This window comes from Diaphorina citri, unplaced genomic scaffold (assembly GCF_000475195.1).
Source record: "Diaphorina citri unplaced genomic scaffold, Diaci psyllid genome assembly version 1.1 scaffold45, whole genome shotgun sequence".
Lineage (NCBI taxonomy): Eukaryota > Metazoa > Arthropoda > Insecta > Hemiptera > Psyllidae > Diaphorina > Diaphorina citri.
The window spans coordinates 90,569-112,339 of NW_007377482.1; the positions used below are offsets into that span (position 1 = coordinate 90,569).

The 21,771-nt window shown below is 38.6% G+C and overlaps 2 protein-coding genes and 1 long non-coding RNA gene across 4 annotated transcripts in view; 2 read left to right on the forward strand and 1 right to left on the reverse strand.

The window, feature by feature from the left end:
- The window catches only part of LOC103514726 (GPI inositol-deacylase), a 41,932-nt gene extending 35,982 nt beyond the window's left edge, over positions 1-5,950 (reverse strand). The window contains 5 exon segments of the mRNA XM_026827476.1: positions 3,174-3,347; positions 3,918-4,043; positions 4,393-4,527; positions 4,934-5,157; positions 5,711-5,950. Of these exon segments, the coding sequence (XP_026683277.1) occupies positions 3,174-3,347; positions 3,918-4,043; positions 4,393-4,527; positions 4,934-5,157; positions 5,711-5,873 (822 nt within the window). The 5' untranslated portion in view covers positions 5,874-5,950.
- Positions 5,951-8,819: 2,869 nt separating this feature from the next.
- LOC103514681 lies at positions 8,820-9,884 on the forward strand. 2 transcript variants are annotated; one of them, XR_003393004.1, is made up of 3 exons: positions 8,820-8,862; positions 9,198-9,349; positions 9,750-9,884. It is a non-coding gene; the product is annotated as an uncharacterized LOC103514681 (long non-coding RNA). The 2 variants fall into 2 exon arrangements; XR_541662.3 differs by lacking the exon at positions 9,750-9,884 and adding an exon at positions 9,575-9,649.
- Positions 9,885-14,174: 4,290 nt separating this feature from the next.
- The window catches only part of LOC103514732 (ribonuclease Z, mitochondrial), a 16,719-nt gene continuing 9,122 nt past the window's right edge, over positions 14,175-21,771 (forward strand). The window contains exons 1-3 of the mRNA XM_026827480.1: positions 14,175-14,547; positions 14,801-14,987; positions 15,401-15,443. Of these exons, the coding sequence (XP_026683281.1) occupies positions 14,312-14,547; positions 14,801-14,987; positions 15,401-15,443 (466 nt within the window). The 5' untranslated portion in view covers positions 14,175-14,311. The remainder of the gene's footprint in view (positions 14,548-14,800; positions 14,988-15,400; positions 15,444-21,771) is intronic.

A 21,771-nucleotide genomic window follows, 5' to 3' on the forward strand; every position in this document is an offset into this window, starting at 1 on the left:
AGTAGGGCAGTACCAAAAGCTTGGCACTTGGTTTGACCATTTTGGTCCAAGTGTTTTTGAAGTTACCGTTGAGATCGAGAAATTAAACACAGAATGAGTAGCATTGAGAGAGCTGATAATTAAATAAACACTTCGCTTTAATACTTAATTGATTAGGAAACTAATTAGATAATAAAGAAACACCAGGGGAAAATGGAAAATACATTTTCCTGCCTGAAAGATTTCAAATTTCAAAATGAAATGAAATTGAAAATATTGAAATGAGAAAAAATCTGAGGAAAAAACAGTAAACAAAACACCTCACAAGGAGGTGAAATTCAGTGGACAACAAAATTTTGAAAAGTGCAGCCGATAAGATCCGTTCACACGAGCACAAAAACCTCCAAGAACATAAAACCTCCCAGTCTGACAACACTGTAAGAACTGATAAAACAAATTAAAAACCCGCTAAAATTTGAAAATTTGAACTTTTGAAATTTGAAAAAGTGCATGCCGGAAAAAAGAATGATGTAAGTTGCAGTTTTTCCTCGATGTTCTAGTTTTTATCAGGCTCTGTACTGATACCCAAGTAACCAGTCACAGAAACTATCTTTTGACATATTTTTACTTTTTATTCTTCTTCTTGTTTTCTTCTTTTTACTTTCTATTCTTCTTCTTCTTCTTGGATGTAAAAGCGAATGCAGTTTGCAGTATTCCCTCTGCAACAACTCACGTTCCAAATGCATGCCATTGGACCATAGATTATGTAGACGAAACAAGTATGCCTCAGAGTCTTATGTGGCAGTTATTCCATGACACCATCCCGGTAACAATTCAATGTGCTTAACACCTCTCCCGATCTTAGTTAGATTTCCACACCTTTTAGTAGTCCCCCACCGATTCAATATGTCCGGGAACAAAGTTATGCAACATGCCCAGAACTTGAATGACCAATGTCATGGGAAAGGTGGATAGGTAGTAGGTACCTACCTAGTGTAATGATTGGAGAGGTAGGTAAGTACCTACTACCTAATAAATGGACTAAAAATATGAGTACCTACCTACAATAGGTAACTTTCATTACTCAGTAAGTGATTTATTTCAGTACCTACCACATATTTTCAATAATTCATGCAAGTGATGTCAGACAGCTAGAAGTTACTTAACGACCTGATAGACGGACCTTTTCAGCCATACCTGTCAGACCTACCTGATACTCCTGATAGTGTGTGGCTGGCCTAAGCATCTGTTGAAGAAAAAAAAGTAAGCACTATCTCATACATTGCAAAAAATAATAAGTAAGTAAGTATGTACTTACCTACCTGTTGTTTATTTTATTTATTTACCCTTGTTTTTCAAGGACGAAAAAAACTTACATTTTTGTTCTCTTCTGATCAACTTTTTGTTATCCATTTGCAACTGAATATAGTGTACCTAGGTACATATTTATCTCCCTAATACTGCCATTTCTCTCCCCCTCTCAGGAGCAGGCAACTCTTCCCCATCCAAAAAGCCCTCCCTACGAGGGTCCCATTGTATGTCCTACATTTGTCGTCTCAAACCCCGCCCCGGTACTCTGTCCCTGGAGAAATGTGTGGCCCATAACGTACCCCCGGGGCCCCTGCTAGGGCAACTGAAGGGGGGCAAGGATGTGACACTGGCTGATGGAACCCTGGTGCGAAGCGCTGACGTGACGGAGCCTGACGAAATGGGCGCTGTGTTTATAAGTGAGTAGGAGACTTTATTTTTTTGATCCATCCTTGTACCTACCTATTGTTTATTTTATTTATTTACCCTTGTTTTTCAAGGACGAAAAAAACTTACATTTTTGTTCTCTTCTGATCAACTTTTTGTTATCCATCGGTTTGGACTAAAAAAGCGTTCCATTTGGTGTTTTTTTTCTTTTTTTTCTCTCTCTCTCTTTATAAAAACGTTTGTTACTTAATTTGAAGGTGGTTAATTCAAGTCATACCATAGAGAGGAGCACAGAAAGGGTTAACAAAATATACATAGAGGGGAAGTACATACAGAGTTACATAACATAATGTAAGATAAAATTTATGTCCTATGACGTACATTGAAGACATGTTCATATTCCCGGTATTATTTTGCTTGGAAACTCAGTATGAAATATTTTGCCTTGACCTTTCCGTGATCTCACCCCATCAGTTTCCCTACAGGTACAAGTACATGGACCTAGTCATCCATAGTAAAAATATCAGCATCCTATGTTGGTACCTACCTACTCCAATAGGTAGGTCCAAGGTACCTACTTACATAGGTATTCATTGAACTGGATCAGCCAGTATCCTGTCAAATATCTAGAGAGCAAAATGTTCAATTAACTTGCTTGATAAGTAGGAGCTTGTGGGTTTGAATCCAGCTGATATTACTACACTGGCGTCAAAAATGACTTCTACAAGGGCAGTGACATTGCTATCTCATACATAGAGAATCTCAATATCCAACTCTGATTTACTTACTGTTCTTCTGTTCTTTTCAATACTTTTTTTTCTGCTTCCATTGTTCATGTTCAACTTTCTTATATGATGTTGAAATATACGTTCATACAATTAATAATATTATTGTGAAAATTTATAACAATATACCTAGTCTCCATGAGAAATCCAATGTGTTGACAACACCAAGAAGACAGGTTATTACAGAGAGAAAAATATTGTAAGAGGAAGTCTCTCTCTCTCCTTCCCTCCCTCTCCCTCTCTTTCTTTCAAGGTCTTCCATTCTTGAAGTACAAATAGCCAAAATTTAGTTTCTTTGTGTTATTAATTATTATATCACATTATTACAACTTTGGTGCTCACTGCAGAATAGTAGGACTTTAAAAATATCTCAATAATCTCAGCTTCCAACGTTACCTACCATGCCAGCTTTGGTCGCTACGAATATCTACTAATTTTCTTCACGAGGCTGAGTGGGCCCCACAACAGCCAGTCACGGAATCAATCATTTTCATGATACAATTTTTTTTTTTTTACCCTACCAGAAATCGAACCCGGGTCCTCCCGCGTGCAAGGCGAGTGCAGTTACCACTACACAATTGGAGCTGACAGTTCCCTAAAAAAAAAAAAAAAAAAAGCTCATCCCGTCCATCTCGTCCTATTGCAGTAGGATAAACAAGGTACCTATATTCTATCCCTAGAGGGAATTTAGCTAAAAACAATCTTTTACTTTACCTCAGACAAATGATACTTGAGTACGCTGTTCCGATGATGTACATTGGTGCTGATGTGTTTCGTATGGGGATCTACAGAGTCAAACAAAATCCTCACCAGAACCTTAATCAGACGTTTGCACCAGACCATACTCTTATGATCTGCACCCACCCAGACTGCAGGGATCATACTGCTCTGTAAAACAGAAATAATGGAGTAGTTGTATTTGACTAAAAATTATGAATAGAAAAATCCAAATGAAAACTTCAAAAAAATAACTTTAAAAGGTTGAAAATTTAATTTTTTACTGCCGTTCTAATGAAAAAGTTCAAAGATTCGTGACGTCAGAGTTCATGAAATGCGCAGAAAGGCATGCGCATAAACACACTAATGTGTTGCCTGCAAGATAGCTTTGCTCGGGACAGTTCATGTGACGTTATCACGCACGGGAGCGTAAGCCGTGACGTCAGAGTTTAAGATTTACCGGTATTTTTTTAATCGATTTATTTCGGGATCTAGAAGTCGTAGAAGACAAAGAAAAATTCCCTAGTTCCTCATTTTTTCCGCTCTTTGACTTTGAAACCTCACCAAGTCAGCGCGAGCTGGCTAGAACAATCAAAAAGTCGATTGAACTATGTTTCACTTCATATATTCGATTTCATTGACCTTTTACCTACTATATCATGGGAGAACTTTGAACTGCATCTTTCTGACTCTCCATGAGCTCACGTGATGTGATAGGAGTGTGTTTCACCTTCTACTTACAGAAGTACAGATATCCACATGGTCGGTTTTGGTAAGTGAAGCCCGCACATGTATATCAGCATTGCCACCTCCAATACTCACTATGGAAGTGTTCTCGTGATTGTACGTAGACCAGAACCTGTTCACCTGAAATAGATCGAACGAATTAGAATCCAGCTTAACTCCATACACAAACAGCAAACTGGCCGGCCTAATTAGCTTAGTTGGTAGTGCGTCTGCCTTGTAAGCGCTAGGCCGCGGGTTCGATTCCCGCCCGGGGGGATTTTATCCTGATGGGATAATGTTCGTTCTCGGAACAGCTGGCTTTGTCCTATCCTGTCTTCCTTCTCTCTTCGATTTCGGGACGATAAGACCATAGCAGTTACAGTTCCCTCTGTCAAACCTCCTAAAAAAAAACCCACCGGGAATCGAACCCGGGACCTTTGGAGTGCAAGCCTAGTATGATACCAACCAGGCAACGGAGGCTACAACTTACCTTAGTGTAATAATCGTGTAGATACGTATCCAACAGAACAACCGGTTCATGCGGTGTTGCCAACGTTATGATCGTACTGATGAGACTAGGATCAAACCCATCCAGTAGGTATAGCCCTTTGGCAATCATGCCACCCTGAAACACAGTTGATCTGTTTATATTAATATCTGCTTCTTCTTCTTCTTCCTAGTATTTTAATTAAATAGGGTCGGACTAAATCATAAAAAAAACTACTTGACACGGACTCGAACCATCAACCTCCAGGTTCGAAATCCAGTCTAACCACTGAACATATCTTTGAATCACGGTAAGTAATTACCCACAAGGAAAATACCTAAATTTTTGACATCTGAGAAGCAACCCTCAAGCTTCTGAGGTCAAATCAAATATGATCTATCGTAGCCCAATGTGAAGAGACAATAATTACCACTTAGGTGCTGGGTCAATACAAGTAAACCAGAAAGTAAGCTCTTGAAATATTTACAATCGACATACGAGTGCAAATTTTTTTGTCAACTCTGGGAATCGAATATCAACTCACCATGGAATGTCCAATAATGACCACCGAGACAGGTTGCCGATGAGGCTGATACAGAGTGAGTATCTTATGCAGACTATGGGCCACATATCGCGTCTGGGCATCCAGCACCCCGCCAAATAGGGCGGAATACTCCCCGTTGAAGTCCACGGAGAAGAAGTCGAAATGAAACTGAAGGTGAGACTCGTCCACTGACTTGCGAAGTGCCACGGACGCGATGGAACGGACTGGAAGAGGAGGAAAAGAATTGAAGTCGCATTGATTATTTTTATAAATATAAAAAAGGAATTTTAATTGCGCTAAGCATAAAAGCTTGCCACAAATATCGTTCCCCAATTATTACAGCGAGATTAAATTTTATTACCTGACTTGGACTCGAACCACCAACCTCCAGATTAGATGAGCAAGAAAATCCTCACCAAATTGATTTTGAATTTTCTTTTCTGCCAGCCTAGTTAGCTTGGAAATAGCGTCTGCCTTGTAAGCGCTAGGTCGCGGGTTCGATTCCCGAATGGGGCGGATGCTATCTTGAAGGGATAAGGTTCGTTCTCGGAACGGCTGGCTTTCTCCTATCCTATCCTTCTTCTCTCTTCGATTTCGGGATGATAAGACCCTAGCAGTTATAGTTCCCTCTGTCAAACCTCTTATACATACGAGTATTACATATAAAAAAAGTGTTTCTTAGATTCCAAAATAACTGGAAAATAAAATGCTATACCTCGGCTGGGATTCGAACCCGCAACCTCCTGATTAGCAGATCTTCACCAAGAAAATCCTTACCCTGTTTTCCAGATCCGCTATGGCCGGGTATAAACAGAACCGGAATTCCAGTGAACTTCATCCGTCTTACTTTCTCCGATAGAATACCTTCACTGTACGCACTCAATGAATACTGCTTGTATTTCCTATCTATGTCCGGCGAAATCGGTATATCCTGAAACATAGGGAGGTGTAGAAAAATTAAAATCAAGCTATTAGCCAGCCTAGTTAGCTTAGTTGGTAGTGCGTCTGCCTTGTAAGCGCTAGGACCCTTGACAAATTGAGTGTGCCTGAAGGCATGTGATGTGTTCCAATCCACTCGACCCCAATCAGTAGAATATCAAAAGGTGTTGCAATATCTAATATTATCTCAAGTATCTAAGTAGAATAGAATATGTATGTAGGTAAGTAAGTAAACCCCGTTTATACTGCCTGAATGAGACTATTAGTTCCTTGACCCCAGCAGCCTAAACTAAGTAGGTAATTATGTAAATGTATGTAGGTAAGTTAGGTAGGAAATCAGGAATGTAGGTAGGTACTCATATGATTTCAGAGTATGGTTAAATTTTTCCTTGGACCCATCGGGAATCGAATCCGGGTTTTCTTCGTGGCAGGTCCGTGTGACGTGGGATTTAAATCTACATGCCAAAATGTCTCTCCCAAAATACAAATTCCAAGAACTACAACACGTATTTTGTTTTCTCATTTTTTTTATTTTTACTTGTCAAGATGCGGGAGAAAAGTATGAAATATGTCCCGGGGATTGTCAATCTACAAGTTCTTGGCAGTGGAGCTCGGGGTGCTCCAAAGTCCTTGTATTTGTTCACTGACCAGTCCAGGTATGTATATCTGATAGTTGATGTTATCTTCACATGTGCGGAGACTGAAAAAACCTCATCGATTCTTCTGTGATAAGTCACCTATTCGCGGTTTGCTCGTGGTATTCGCGGTTGGCTCGCGGTATCTGCGGTTGTTCGCGGTTTCGCGAGTTGTTCGCGTATCGCGGTTTGTTCTCGGTATCCGCGGGTTTGTTCGCGGTATTTGCGTTTTGTTCGCGGTATTCGCGTTTTGTGCGCAGTATCCGCGGTTTGTTCGCGATATTCGCAGTTATGGGTTCGATCTCAGGCAAACGCAGATTTTTTTCAGCTCTTTTTTTTACCGCAAATAATTGATGAAACCAAAATTTTCGCCTGTCGCTGGTCCTAAATTTTTTTAGTTTCTATAGATTGTATGAAAAAAGATTGGAGAATTAATGTTGAACAAGCTTGGGAACATTAAGTACAGTGGGAATAGGGTGGAAAATCTTGAAAAAGTAGACTGGAAATTTGGAAAAAATGGACTGGAAAACCGAGAAAAGTCAGGGGATTTTATTTTTCCATTTTGGTAGACACCCTGATTAAGTACCTAGAGAAAAACAATCAATAAAATTAATTGACGGACTGCCCAAAGTTTGGGTTGTCAAAACGACACAGCATACATTTCAGACAACAGTTGACTCGGGGCCTATGTGATCTCCTCGTTTTAATGCACTAGTCAGTTTTGGGGGGGAGAAAATCGGAAGTCGTTTTTTTTTTTCGACCAACTTCGTGAAGATTCGAGTAAAATTTCAGAAGAACAACGGCCTATGTGTAAAGTTTTTGCCTCGGGGCAGGGTGTTTTTGCATGCAAAGTAAGTGAGAGTTTCATGTAAAAGGGCCTATGTGTAAAAAAACATAATTCTGGGATAGATTTTACATTACTGTATTAAAATATCTCTCCTGAAAAGTAACGAAAATAACATAGGCCGGCCTTCTTGGGAACGATTCAGTTGTTCTTTTGCCGAATGTTTAGGTTACTGAATGCTCTTCTGTTACAGTTCTAGACTGTCCTAGTGAGGACTACTTGGACAGCTTACTGGGTGAATCCATTTTCAGTCAACATCAGTCCTGTGCTATGAATGAGGATGATAAGGCTGCTCTGGTAGCTCATTTCTCACCACACCATATAATGAGCCACCCTAGGTATGAATAATGAACCTCCCTGTAAAATTTGAGCACCTAAAGGTGTGTCCACACATGGTCGGCGCCATCGATTGACGTCGACTGTAACCGTACACTGCCTCGACTACATAGATTCACCTCTTCACCTCGTCGATCGACGGAGTCCACTATGTGTGGACAGGACATAGCTGTAGGGTGGAAGACAGAGTCCCGAAGAACGTAAAACTTTTAGAGCCTACTTACTTACTTTTCCTCCGAATAGCGGCCGAACCGTCCATCTCGAGCTTGGGCCCTAGGAGACTTTTGATCTACATTTTATAAAGAACCTCTCCATCATGTTTGAACGACTTGGGCCGAAACCTAAAGTCCTGAGATTCCTGAGAACAGTGAACTCTTAGATTACCTACCTACCTTTTTCTTTAGTTCACCTTTTTTTACACTACGTTTTTCCCATCAAATTAGAGACTTTTCAGTCCTATCCAAGCAGGATACATATTGGTGTGTATTCCATTCTATTCTATTCTATTTTCCAGGTATAAAGAGTTCATGTCTAAATTCCCGCCTACCACTCAGCATCTAGTTCTGAACGAATCAAACGAATGTCAGGGGAGTACTGCTGTTCATAAGATACAATGTAAACTCAACATATTAGACAAGGAGATATTTCCCATGCTTTCTGACAGCGGGTTCCCATTGCTGAACAAAGATTTGGAAATAAGGACAGTATCTTGGAAATTTTATTATCCGGGATCATAATTATTTTAAGTTACCTACCTAGGTACCATGGTAGGTATTTAGAAGTACCTACATAGGTATTAAGTAGATCTAGATAATTTACTCGCTCGTTGTATTAATCATAGGATGTAGGATCTAGTATAATCCGCATAGGTCCTGCAAAGTCCTTGTGCCTCTGCAGTCTAAACTCATTATCATAAAATAACAGCAGTGGAACATCCGATGTACGTGTATTATTATGTCTACTAAATAAGTTGATGTTCTCTTCTTCCTCTTGACTGTGAGCTATTCTATCCCTTCATACTTATAAATTAAGTATCAGCGTCTTTCTAAAAATTCATATTTCTAAATACTGCGTTAAGGGCATAGTAGTTAGGACGCTCGATTTTTTTTTTTATTATTTTTTTCAGTACTGTTTTATTATTGCCTGAAATCAATTTACATGGACCTGAAGGATTGGTAAGTGAAAACATGGGTAACTAGTAGTAGAGTGGACTGAAGAACTTGTTCAGACAAAGGTCCTAATTGGGCTTCCAAAAGTCTGTTGTAAATGTTTTACCTTTTTATGTTGTTCCTAGGGGGGGGGATCAATTTCATTTGATTAAATGTTTCAAAAGTTTTATTAAACTAACACAAAAACAGACAAATAAAGTAAAAAGAAAAACTGATTTAAAATTCAGAATTCACTTCATTTGGTCATTTTACAAATCTAAAAATTTCTCCACTTACTTTTTGTAGACATTAACTACTTAGGTACCTTTTCATTCCTAATTTGAATATGTATTTGATTCCAGGAAGAAATATTTGTTGGAACCAAGAGGTTTGTTGTTCTGAAAAACCTGAGCATTATCACCAAAGAGTGCCCTGCATATGAAAAGTTTGAAGATCACATCTTGTCTGTTACCTATGTTCCTCTGGCTGCCAACAATCAGGACTTGGCTGTCAAGTAAGTATTACAAGATTTCTTATGGTTGAATCTCAAAAGAGTAATTATTCAAAAGCCACAAAAATGAAAAAGAAAGCTGATTTTTGTGTTTAACCTAACCCTATAATAACACTGGTCACTGCTCATTTGTGGTAGCTACTTTTTGTAGCAATTTTTCATTGTTGTGGCTTCTAAACTAGTACTGTTGAAAGAGTTCTTTTTTATCTAGGATTTTTTTGTTTTTAGGGACAGTGACAAGAGCTCTCCATCACCCTCAGTTACAGAGGATAGTGAGGATGAGATTGATTACTATGACTATGATAGCTCCTTTTTGTAGCAATTTTCCATTGTTGTGGCTTCTCAACTAGTAGGTACTGTTGAAAGAGTTCTTTTTTATCTAGGATTTCTTTTTTGTTTTTAGGGACAGTGACAAGAGCTCTCCATCACCCTCAGTTACAGAGGATAGTGAGGATGAGATTGATTACTATGACTATGAAACAAATCGGAACCAGACTGTATCTCAGGCAAGTAAGAAGAGGAGACACCGTAGTCCTACTCCTCAGAATGGTAAGTGGATAACAACCACTTTTTTTTCAATCTCTACAGGATAGGAGAAAGCCAGCAGATAATGAACTTTATCTATTTAGGATGAAGTTCGCCCCGGGCGGGAATCGAACCCAGGAACTAGCGCTTACAAGGCAGGCGCTCTACCTTCCAAGTTAACTACATAGGTTAGCTAACCCTGATGTACCTTCCTATGATTCTATGTCAGTATAGTGAAGAAATATTTTTCCAATCAATAAAACAAACAAGGAATCGAGTAGGTACCACAGATATTATTAGAGCAAACATAATTAACTAGAATTGAATGAGTCATCTTGTTTCTAAAACAATGGCTAGTTAAAAATCAATTTAACAAAGAGCAAGAGGGAGAGAGGGGGAGAGAGAGAGAGAGAGGGAAAGAAAGAAAGAGAGAGAGGGGAGATAGAGAGGAGAGAGAGAGAGAGAGAGAGAGGGAGGAAGATTTTTTTTCTCTCTCTAGAGATAGATAAAGAAAGAAAAAAATTCTTCCTCTTCTTCTTTTTCTTTTTATCTTTCTTTCTCTCTCTCTCTCTCTCTCTCTCTCTCTCTCTCTCTCTCTCTCTTTCAGCCTGTATTTCAGGCGAGTAAGAAGAGAAGACACCGTAGTCCTACTCCTCAGAATGGTAAGTGGATAACAACCACTTTTTTTTCAATCTCTACTACCTAAGGCCACTCACTACCTAAACAAAGGTAAGCAAGTACTGGCTATTCTAGGTCTCGCGTTCGATTCCCGTCCAAGACAAACTTTATCCTAAACAGATTATTTTGAACTTTTACAAATCTTCATCAGTAAATGGTTTCTTCAAATTAAATTGATCCCAAGGGCAAGGAAAACCTAGATTCTTGACAAATGGAGTGTGCCTGAAGGCATGTGATGCGTTTCAATATACTCGACCCCGATAAGGTTCGTTCTCGGAACGGCTGGCTTTCTCCTATCCTGTCCTCTCTTCGATTTCGGGATGACTCCCTTGTTACCTACAGTTCCGTCTAGATTCGTAGAAGCTTAACCCATCCCTTAGGGCTGTTTGCCCCTACACCTAAGCCTCGTATTGGGCTTTTTGTGTATAACAGTTCCCTCTATTAAACCTCATAATTTTAATGTGCAAAGGCGATTCTGAGGTACATACATTTTTTTTCCCTTGAACTATTTTATTCATTTTTTCTTTAACTATTATATTCAATGTATTTCTTTACAGCTGATTCGTCGATCTCTCAGCCAATCCCAGTCGAGGGAGGGGAAAGCTCCACCCCCTCCTCTCCTGTACCTCCCTCTCTCCTCCCCCTCATTGAAGATACTGTGACGGATCTTAGCTCTCATTATGCAGGTAAATTGTAGACGGCTTTATTTGAACTCCCAGGGTCTACATTTGGTCTTGTTCAGTTCATTTGGTGGTTGAATATGACCGGGTAGGTATTGGTATAAGTAGGGCCATCGGCTTTAATAAACACCCTTACTCACTGCGACCTGGTTAGATCTTTTGTGACATTCGATTGAACCGGGTAGGTAGGTACTCATAATGTGACCAAGTCGTAGGCAACAGTATAAATATGTACCTACCTAAATGATGTTTTTTCAATGTAAAAAAGTACGTAAGTACTATGTGCTACAAAATAATAATTTTGAGATTTGACAATTAAAGAAAAAGGAAAGTAAAGTGACTTCTCATATTGTCGAAATAATACTTTAGATCTAGGTACATATTATGTCTTATAGCTACCTCTGAGCATTTGAAAACAACAACTAATTTGGTTGGATTTTTTTCCTCCAGGTCTTGCATCAAATTCCATCTCCCCGTCTGATCCGGCCCTGATTCAGGCCAGAACCCTCATGAAAATCCCTCTGAGACCGCGCCTACCCTTAGACACGTAAGTTGTAATTTAACACTCTTGTGGCTGGGACCACAATCTAGGACCAGCCAGTCACTATCAGGTAGACATGACAGGCGGACCTGACCAGGCGTACCTGTCAGGTCTACCTTATACTGAGTGGCTCGCCCAAGTTTAATTTGGAACTCTATTTATATGTGATGTGATTAAACTCACGTCCTCCTGTTTACCAGGCGAGCGTTTATTAAACCATGCATTAGATAACAACTTATTCAAAGGCACAACTATGTACTTTCCATTCCTGCCCCGGTGGCGTAGTCGTCAAGACGCTCGCCTGGTAAACAGGAGGGCGTGGGTTCAATCCCAGCCGAGGCATGGAATTTAATCCTCATTTAAATTGAGAATTCAACTACAATAACGGAGCTCCAAGGGCCAGGTGGTAGAGAACGCCTCCGGAGTAAACTTCGCCTAGTGGTTACCGTCCACTCAAGAGTCCATTATTATTACTTTCGCATTTCCATTTCAGATCACAACAACTTTCTCTCGACCTTAACGAGTTTGTGAGGGAAACCTTCACCGCACAAAACTTCCCCGAATACCTGGCCACACTCAAACAGGAACTCTCCCTCTATGAGAACGGGGAGCATGGTGGGGATCGAACCCAGTACCCTGAGGTTACGTTCCTAGGTACCGGGTCTTCTATACCGAATAAGACTCGGAATACAAGTGGGATATTAGTGCGGCTTGAGTGAGTAAAACATGCTTATTTGGTTGAAAATTAGGGTAATTATTCAGAAGCCACGACAATGGAAAAGAAAGGTTCTTTTGGTGTTTAACCTAACTCTATAATAACACTGGTCATTGACGTGACTTCTGAAGAAGTACAAATGCTGATTTACTTTTTACACTACACTTTCATAGATTTTTCTCATTTCTTTCTTCGCCTTCTTTTGTGTCTTCTTTTTCTTCGTTTTCCTCTTCTTTTTAACTTATTCGTCTTCTTCTTCGTCAGAAGAAAAGGAGGAGAGGAAAAAAAAGGTCTAGGTACTCTGCTTGGAGGGATGGGAAAGAGGAGATCTCCTCGCTTTTTTTTTTTTTTTTTTTTTTTTTTTTCTTTATTTTTTTTCTCCCCCAATGCAATCCCCGGGGATTGTCAATCTACAAGTTCTCGGCAGTGGAGCTCGGGGTGCACCAAAGTCCTTGTATTTGTTCACTGACCAGTCCAGGTATGTAGGTATATCTGATAGTTGATGTTATCTTCACATGTGCAGAGACTGATAAAAAAAACTCAACATTGAAACAAAGCTGTGTTGGTTTTTCAAAACTAAAATCTTGAAAAGTGGCTGAGCCGTTCATTTGCATTTTCCTGCCTGAAAAGATTTCAAAATTTCAAAATGAAATGAAAATGAAAAATGAATGAGAAAAAATAGTAAACAAAACACCTCACAAGGAGGTAAAATTCAGTGGACAACAAAATTTTGAAAAGTGCAGCCGATAAGATCCGTTCACACGAGCACAAAAACCTCCAAGAACATAAAACCTCCCAGTCTGACAACACTGTAAGAACTGATAAAGCAAATGAAAAACCCGCTAAAATTTGAAAATTTGAACTTTTGAAAAAGTGCATGCCGGAAAAAAGAATGATGTACCTAAGTTGCAGTTTTTCCTCGATGTTCTAGTTTTTATCAGGCTCTGTACTGATACCCAAGTAACCAGTCACAGAAACTATCTTTTGACATGATTTATTGACAGTGTGGTGAACTTCCAAAGGTTTCTCAGAGTCTAATGTGGCAGTTATTCCATGACACCATCCTAGTAACAATCCAATGTGCTTAACACCTCTCCCGTTCTTAGTTAGATTTCCACACCTTTTAGTAGTCCCCCACCGATTCAATATGTCCGGGAACAAAGTGATAAATAGATACTTATTTATATTATTTTTACATAGGTACCTTTATTAACCCAAGTATCTCACAGTTTATTAACTTATACATATTTCCAAGGGAATTGTACCCAACCCATAGAAATTAGGGAAGCTCTGGGATTTTTTTTATTATTATTAGGAAGGTATTATTTTTATTTCTTTATTGTTATTATTTCTTTCTTTTTTACAAAAGTCGTGAACTAAGTACCTATTTATTGGTGAAATACCGGTTTGGACTAAAAAAGCGTTCAATTGGTGTTTTTTTTTTTTTTTTTTTTTCTCTCTTTTTTCCGGGCATTGTCAATCTACAAGTTCTTGGCAGTGGAGCTCGGGGTGCGCCAAAGTCCTTGTATTTGTTCACTGACCAGTCCAGGTATGTATATCTGATAGTTGATGTTATCTTCACATGTGCGGAGACTGATAAAAAAAACTCAACATTGAAACAAAGCTGTGTTGGTTTTTCAAAACTAAAATCTTGAAAAGTGGCTGAGCCGTTCATTTAGTTTTTATCAGGGTCTGTACTGATACCGAAGTAACCGGTCCCAGAAACTATCTTTTGACATGATTTACTGACAGTGTGGTGAACTTCCAAAGGTTTCTCAGAGTCTAATGTGGCAGTTATTCCATGACACCATCCCGATAACAATTCAATGTGCTTAACACCTCTCCCGTTCTTAGTTAGATTTCCACACCTTTTAGTAGTCCCCCACCGATTCAATATGTCCGGGAACAAAGTTATGCAACATGCCCAGAACTTGAAATTCCAACGAGTCAAGATGCGGGAGAAAAGTATGAAATATGTCCCGGGGATTGTCAATCTACAAGTTCTCGGCAGTGGAGCTCGGGGTGCACCAAAGTCCTTGTATTTGTTCACTGACCAGTCCAGGTATGTATATCTGATAGTTGATGTTATCTTCACATGTGCGGAGACTGATAAAAAAAACTCAACATTGAAACAAAGCTGTGTTGGTTTTTCAAAACTAAAATCTTGAAAAGTGGCTGAGCCGTTCATTTCTCAAGGTTGGTCCCAAGGAGACCTTTGTTCTACATTTATAAAGAAACCATTTACACAAGTATTTCCTCCATCCTGCATCTGTTTTTTTTATTATTTTTTTGATTTTATACTTTTTCTGTTGAAGGTATCTCTTCAACTGCGGTGAAGGTACCCAAAGACTAGCCCATGAGCACAAAATGAAACTTGCCAAACTAGACTCGGTATTCATCACACAACCTGTCTGGGAGAACCTTGGTGGATTGCTGGGGTTAGCATTGACAATACAAGATGTAGGAGTCCCTGAAATCAATTTACATGGACCTGAAGGATTGGTAAGTGAAAACATGGGTAATTAGTAGTAGAGTGGACTGAAGAACTTGTTCAGACAAAGGTCCTAACTGGGCTTCCAAAGACCCAAAGTCTGTTGTAAATGTTTTACCTTTTTATGTTGTTCCTAGGGGGGGGGGGCAATTTCATTTGATTAAATGTTTCAAAAGTTTTATTAAACTAACACAAAAACAGACAAATAAAGTAAAAAGAAAAACTGATTTAAAATTCAGAATTCACTTCATTTGGTCATTTTACAAAACAGACAAATGAAGTAAAAAGAAAAACTGATTTAAAATTCAGAACTCACTTCATTTGGTCATTTTACAAATCTAAAAATTTCTCCACTTACTTTTTGCAGACATTAACTACTTAGGTACCTTTTCATTCCTAATTTGATTATGTATTTTGATTCCAGGAAGAAATATTTGTTGGAACCATAGATCTCGCGTTCGATTCCCGTCCAAGACAAACTTTGTCCTAAATAGATTATTTTGAACTTATTGTTTCATTACAAATCTTCATCAGTAAATGGTTTCTTTAAATTAAATTGATCCCAAGGGCAAGGTAAAACAATAGACCTTGACAAATGAAGTGTGCCTGAAGGCATGTGATGTGTTCCAATACACTCGACCCCGATAAGGTTCGTTCTCGGAACGGCTGGCTTTCTCCTATCCTGTCCTCTCTTCGATTTCGGGATGACAAGACCTTCCTTGTTACCTTAACCTACAGTTCCGTCTAGATTCGTAGAAGCTTAACCCATCCTTTAGGGCTGTTTGCCCCTACACCTAAGCCTCGTATTGGGCTTTTTGTGTATAACAGTTCCCTCTATCAAACCTCATAATTTTAATGTGCAAAGGCGATTCTGAGGTACATACATTTTTTTCCCTTGAACTATTATATTCTTTTTTTCTTTAACTATTACATGGCCTTGTTGCTTAGCGTGTAAATAAATAAATAAATAAAATATCCAATGTATTTCTTTACAGCTGATTCGTCGATCTCTCAGCCAATCCCAGTCGAGGGAGGGGTCTTTTGTGACACTCGATTGAACCGGGCAGGTACTCATAATGTGACCAAGTCGTAGGCAACAGTATAAATATGTAAATGATGTTTTTTCAATGGAAAAAAGTACGTAAGTGCTATGTGCTACAAAATATTTTGAGATTTGACACTTAAAAGAAAAGGAAAGTAAAGTGACTTTTCATATTGTCGAAATAATACTTTAGATCTAGGTACATATTATGTCTTATAGCTACCTCTGAGAATTTAAAAACAACAACAAATTTGATTGGATTTTTTTTCTTCCAGGTCTTGCATCAAATTCCATCTCCCCGTCTGATCCGGCCCTGATTCAGGCCAGAACCCTCATGAAAATCCCTCTGAGACCGCGCCTACCCTTAGACACGTAAGTTGTAATTTAACACTCTTGTGGCTGGGACCACAATCTAGGCCCAGCCAGTCACTATCAGGTAGACATGACAGGCGGACCTGACCAGGTGTATCTGTCAGGTCTACCTTATACTGAGTGGCTCGCCCAAGTTTAATTTATTTATATGTGATCAAATCTTCAAATAATATTGAGAGTGAATTCCTCGACTGGGATTGAACTCACGTCCTCCTGTTTACCAGGCGAGCGTTTATTAAACCCTGCATTCTGGCTGGGACCACAATCTAGGACCAGCCAGTCACTATCAGGTAGACATGACAGGCGGACCTGACCAGGTGTACCTGTCAGGTCGACCTTATACTGAGTGGCTCGCCCAAGTTTAATTTATATGTGATCAAATCTTTCAAATAATATTGAGAGTGAATTCCTCGACTGGGATTGAACTCACGTCCTCCTGTTTACCAGGCGAGCGTTTATTAAACCCTGCATTAGATAACAACTTATTCAAAGGCACAACTATGTACTTTCCATTCCTGCCCCGGTGGCGTAGTCGTCAAGACGCTCGCCTGGTAGTCTTAATTCATGCTGTAGTACAATGTTACCTACTATCAGAGGCAGAGGTAAAAATGGTAGGTAGGTAGGTACATAATATAGGTACATGGACCTAGTCATCCATAGTAAAAATATCAGCATCCTATGTTGGTACCTACCTACTCCAATAGGTAGGTCCAAGGTACCTACTTACATAAGTATTCATTGAACTGGATCAGCCAATATCCTGTCAAATATCTAGAGAGCAAAATGTTTAATTAACATGCTTGATAAGTAGGAGCTTGTGGGTTTGAACCCAGCTGATATCACTACACTGGCATCAAAAATGACTTCTACAAGGGCAGTGACAGTGCTATCTCATACATAGAGAATCTCAATATCCAACTCTGATTTACTTACTGTTCTTTTGTTCTTTTCAATACTTTTTTTTTCTGCTTCCATTGTTCATGTTCAACTTTCTTATATGAGGTTTAAATATACGTTCATACAATTAATAATATTATTGTGAAAATTTATAATAATATACTTAGTCTCCATGAGAAATCAAATGTGTTGACAACACCAAGAAGACAGGTTATTAAGTACAGAGAGAAAAATATTGTAAGAGGAAGTCTCTTTCTCCTTCCCTCCCTCTCTTTCTTTCTAGGTCTTCCATTCTTGAAGTACAAATAGCCAAAATTTAAATCAATAAAATGTTGATGCAGCAAAATGAAAAAATCCATTACTCAGTAATAAGGTAGGTACATAAATACATAGGTTGGTATACAATATACATACAGTACGCTTGTGTGCAGTAGTTAAATACTGAAACTGAAACTCTTGCCAAAATTATACAGTGATGATGTCAAAGATAAATATAGGTAAATTGACGATACATTTTCAATGTTAGGTCAACACAATGTTTTTAAATTTGAAACACACAATGACATGGGATTAAAGAGAGACCCTTGACCCACCTGCAGGTGCGGTGATACCCTAACTGCGGACCACATTTTCAATTGCCCCACTCACCTCCAATCACGCTATTAAATCATAAAATGTCACAAAAGATCTACTTAACCAGGTTGCAGTGACCAAGGGCATTTATTAAAGACGATAGCCCTACTTATACCAATACCAATCACACTCCTCCCTCCCCTCACTACCAGCCCTTGACAACAACCCTGCCAACATTGATTTGACACTAATGTACAGGAAGGCCATTTGGCATCTATACTAAGATCTAGTCACAAACAGGGGTCAGTGCAAACAACACAATAGTGTTAAAGCACCTAATGGGGGAGGAAAAATGTTATTAGAAAGGTGGATAGGTAGTAGGTACCTACCTAGTGTAATGATTGGAGAGGTAGGTACCCAGTACTGGGACTAAAAGTACTTGTACCTACACCTACCTACAATAGGTAACTTCCATAAATCAGTAAGTGATTTATTTCAGTACCACATATTTTCAATAATTCATGCAAGTGATGTCAGACAGCTAGAAGTTACTTAATCTTCAAATAGAGTAGTTACTCATCAAATGACCAGAGTGGTTACTCATCAAATGACCAGAGTAGTTACTCATCAAACAAAATAATTAGGTAGGTACTATTTTTTTTTTTTTTTTTAGCCTAGGAGTGCCACTCTGTCTACCAAGCAGGAGTGCCTAAGTATTAGGACTGGAATAACCATACCCCTAAAAATGGAATAAAATCCAACATAATTGAGTATTAGGTAGCTAACTCTTGTACCCACCTACCTGACAAACTAAACAAAGGCAATAGATAGAATGCAATATTTTAACCTGCCCAATAAGACTAACCGCCGTATGTATGAAAATTCGTTTCAAGTTAATCTTAAGCTAAACTTGGCTAAGCAAAATTTCAGCTCAAGTTTAACTTGAGAATATTTGGTATGTATGAAACTTTTCCAACTTCATCTTAGTCAAGATCAATCTCAAGACAAACATCTTATTGAACCAAAGAGGTTTTTGGGAGGTTTTTCATTTTAACCAATAGGATTACTGATAAATAGCGGGAAAATTTAAATGTGTGTTTAAAAGATCCATCCTGTCTTTGGTTAAGTGGCGATTTTAGGACTAAGAAGAAAAATATCAAAATGAGTTTTCATAGGGAATAGCTTCCTAGTGATTTAAAAGACCCAAAAACACAACCCCAACCCAAACTTGTGACTTGCGTTAGAAATGAATAGGTAGCTAATAGCTCACCCCCTATAAGGTAAAATATGATTCTAATCAATTTAAGGTGTGTTGTAATTTTGAGGCCATGCAAATTGTTGTCTCAAAATAGTCCAAACCCACACATACAGACTATCCTGCCTAACCTACTTCAGTTTATTAAAATCTCAGCATTAACAGGGTGTCTTGATCCATCCTGTGTTTGGTTAAGTGGCGATTTTAGGACCAAGAAGAAAAATATCAAAATGGGTTTTCATAAGGAATAGCTTCCTAGTGATTTAAAAGACCCAAAAACACAACCCCAACCCAAACTTGTGACTTGCGTTAGAAATGAATAGCTCTTCTCCTAGGTACCTATGAAAGTATAGTCAAGTGAACTATGCCATGCAGGTGGTACGGTAATTAACCTCCCCATTGTTCCCAGTCTTAATTCATGCTGTAGTACAATGTTACCTACTATCAGAGGCAGAGGTAAAAAATGGTAGGTAGGTACATGGACCTAGTCATCCATAGTACTTAAAAATATCAGCATCCTATGTTGGTACCTACCTACTCCAATAGGTAGGTATTCATTGAACTGGATCAGCCAGTATCCTGTCAAATATTTAGGGAGCAAAATGTTCAATTAACTTGCTTGATAAGTAGGAGTTTGTGGGTTTGAACCCAGCTGATATTACTACACTGGCGTCAAAAATGACTTCTACAAGGGCAGTGACAGTGCTATCTCATACATAGAGAATCTCAATATCCAACTCTGATCATTTACTTACTGTTATTTTGTTCTTTTCAATACTTTTTTTCTGCTTCCATTGTTCATGTTCAACTTTCTTATATGATGTTGAAATATACGTTCATACAATTAATAATATTATTGTGAAAATTTATAATAATATACCTAGTCTCCATGAGAAATCAAATGTGTTGACAACACCAAGAAGACAGGTTATTACAGAGAGAAAAATATTGTAAGAAAGAGGAAGTCTCTCTCTCTCCTTCCCTCCCTCTCCCTCTCTTTCTTTCAAGGTCTTCCATTCTTGAAGTACAAATAGCCAAAATTTAAATCAATAAAATGTTGATGGAGCAAGAAGAAAAACATATAAGGTAGGTATGTAAATACATAGGTAGGTATACAATATACATAGAGTATGCTTGTATGCAGTAAATTCTGAAACTCTTGCTAAAATAATACAGTGATGATGTCAAAGATAAATATAGGTAAATTGATGATACATTTTCAATGTTAGGTCAACACAATGTTTTTAAATTTGAAACACACAATGTCATGGGATTCAAGAGAGACCCTCAACCCACCTGTGGGTGCGGTGATACCCTAACCGTGGACCACATTTTCAATTGCCCCACTCACCTCCAATCATGCTATTAAATCATAAAATGTCACAAAAGATCTAACCAGGTTGCAGCGACCAATGTCATGGGAAAGGTGGATATAGGTACCTAGTAGGTACCTACCTAGTGTAATGATTGGAGAGGTAGGTAGGTACCTAATAAATGGACTAAAAATATAAGTACCTACCTACAATAGGTAACTTCCATTACTCAGTAAGTGATTTATTTCAGTACCTACCACATATTTTCAATAATTCATGCAAGTGATGTCAGACAGCTAGAAGTTACTTAATAGCTTCCTAGTGATTTAAAAGACCCAAAAACACAACCCCAACCCAAACTTGTGACTTGCGTTAGAAATGAATAGCTCTTCTCCTAAGGTAAAATATGATTCTAATCAATTTACGGTGTGTTGGGGTAATTTTGAGGCCATGCAAATTGTTGTCTCAAAATAGTCCAAACCCACCCTACACATACAGACTATCCTGCCTAACCTACTTCAGTTTATTAAAATCTCAGCATTAACAGGGTGTCTACCAGACTGGAAAACCGGGAATTGTCAGGGAATTTCACGGAGACTGGAAAAGTCAGGGAATTGTCAGGGAATTTCTCAAAAAATTGACAAAAATCCAAAAAAGTCAGGGAATTTTTCAAAGCCTAAAAAAAAAAAGAATTTTCGGTCCATAAAAAAGTATGCAACCTTGAAGGGGCACTCATATTTTCTCGAAAAAATTTCGCCTGTGGCGCTCTAATTATAGAAATGTATTAGGGGAAATTTTCAAAGCCTAAAAAATGGAAAAAGAATTTTTGGTCAGTAAAAAAAGTATGCAACCTTGAAGGGGCTACTTAAATTTTCTCGCAAAAATTTTGCCTGTGGCGCTGTAATTTTGTGTTCTATAGAAACGTATTGGGGGGGGGGGGGGATAACAAATCTTCGTTTGTATGCTTTGTAATGAGTTTTGATGGCACATTCGTTCTCTTTTGACAAAATTTTTGAATGGCAAATTCGAGGGAAAAGAAAGTGGAGTATACAACTTTTCGAAATTTTTTGATATGGCTTTGTTACAAGCGCATAATTTCGTGAACCCATCATTCCTAGAACCCTTACACTGGTACACCGATGATTTCTCGTGAAAAATTTATATAGGAAACGACTCCCCTTGGTCATCGCTTACAATATGATTTAAAAAACAGGTTCTCGAGTAAGAGAGAAGACGAAAGTCTGGGACTTCCAGAGACGGACGAGGGAGGAGGGGAGAGACACTATAGAGGTTTTATAGAAGTTGTACTAAAAAAAATTCGTGACTCTTCAAAGGTAATCTGC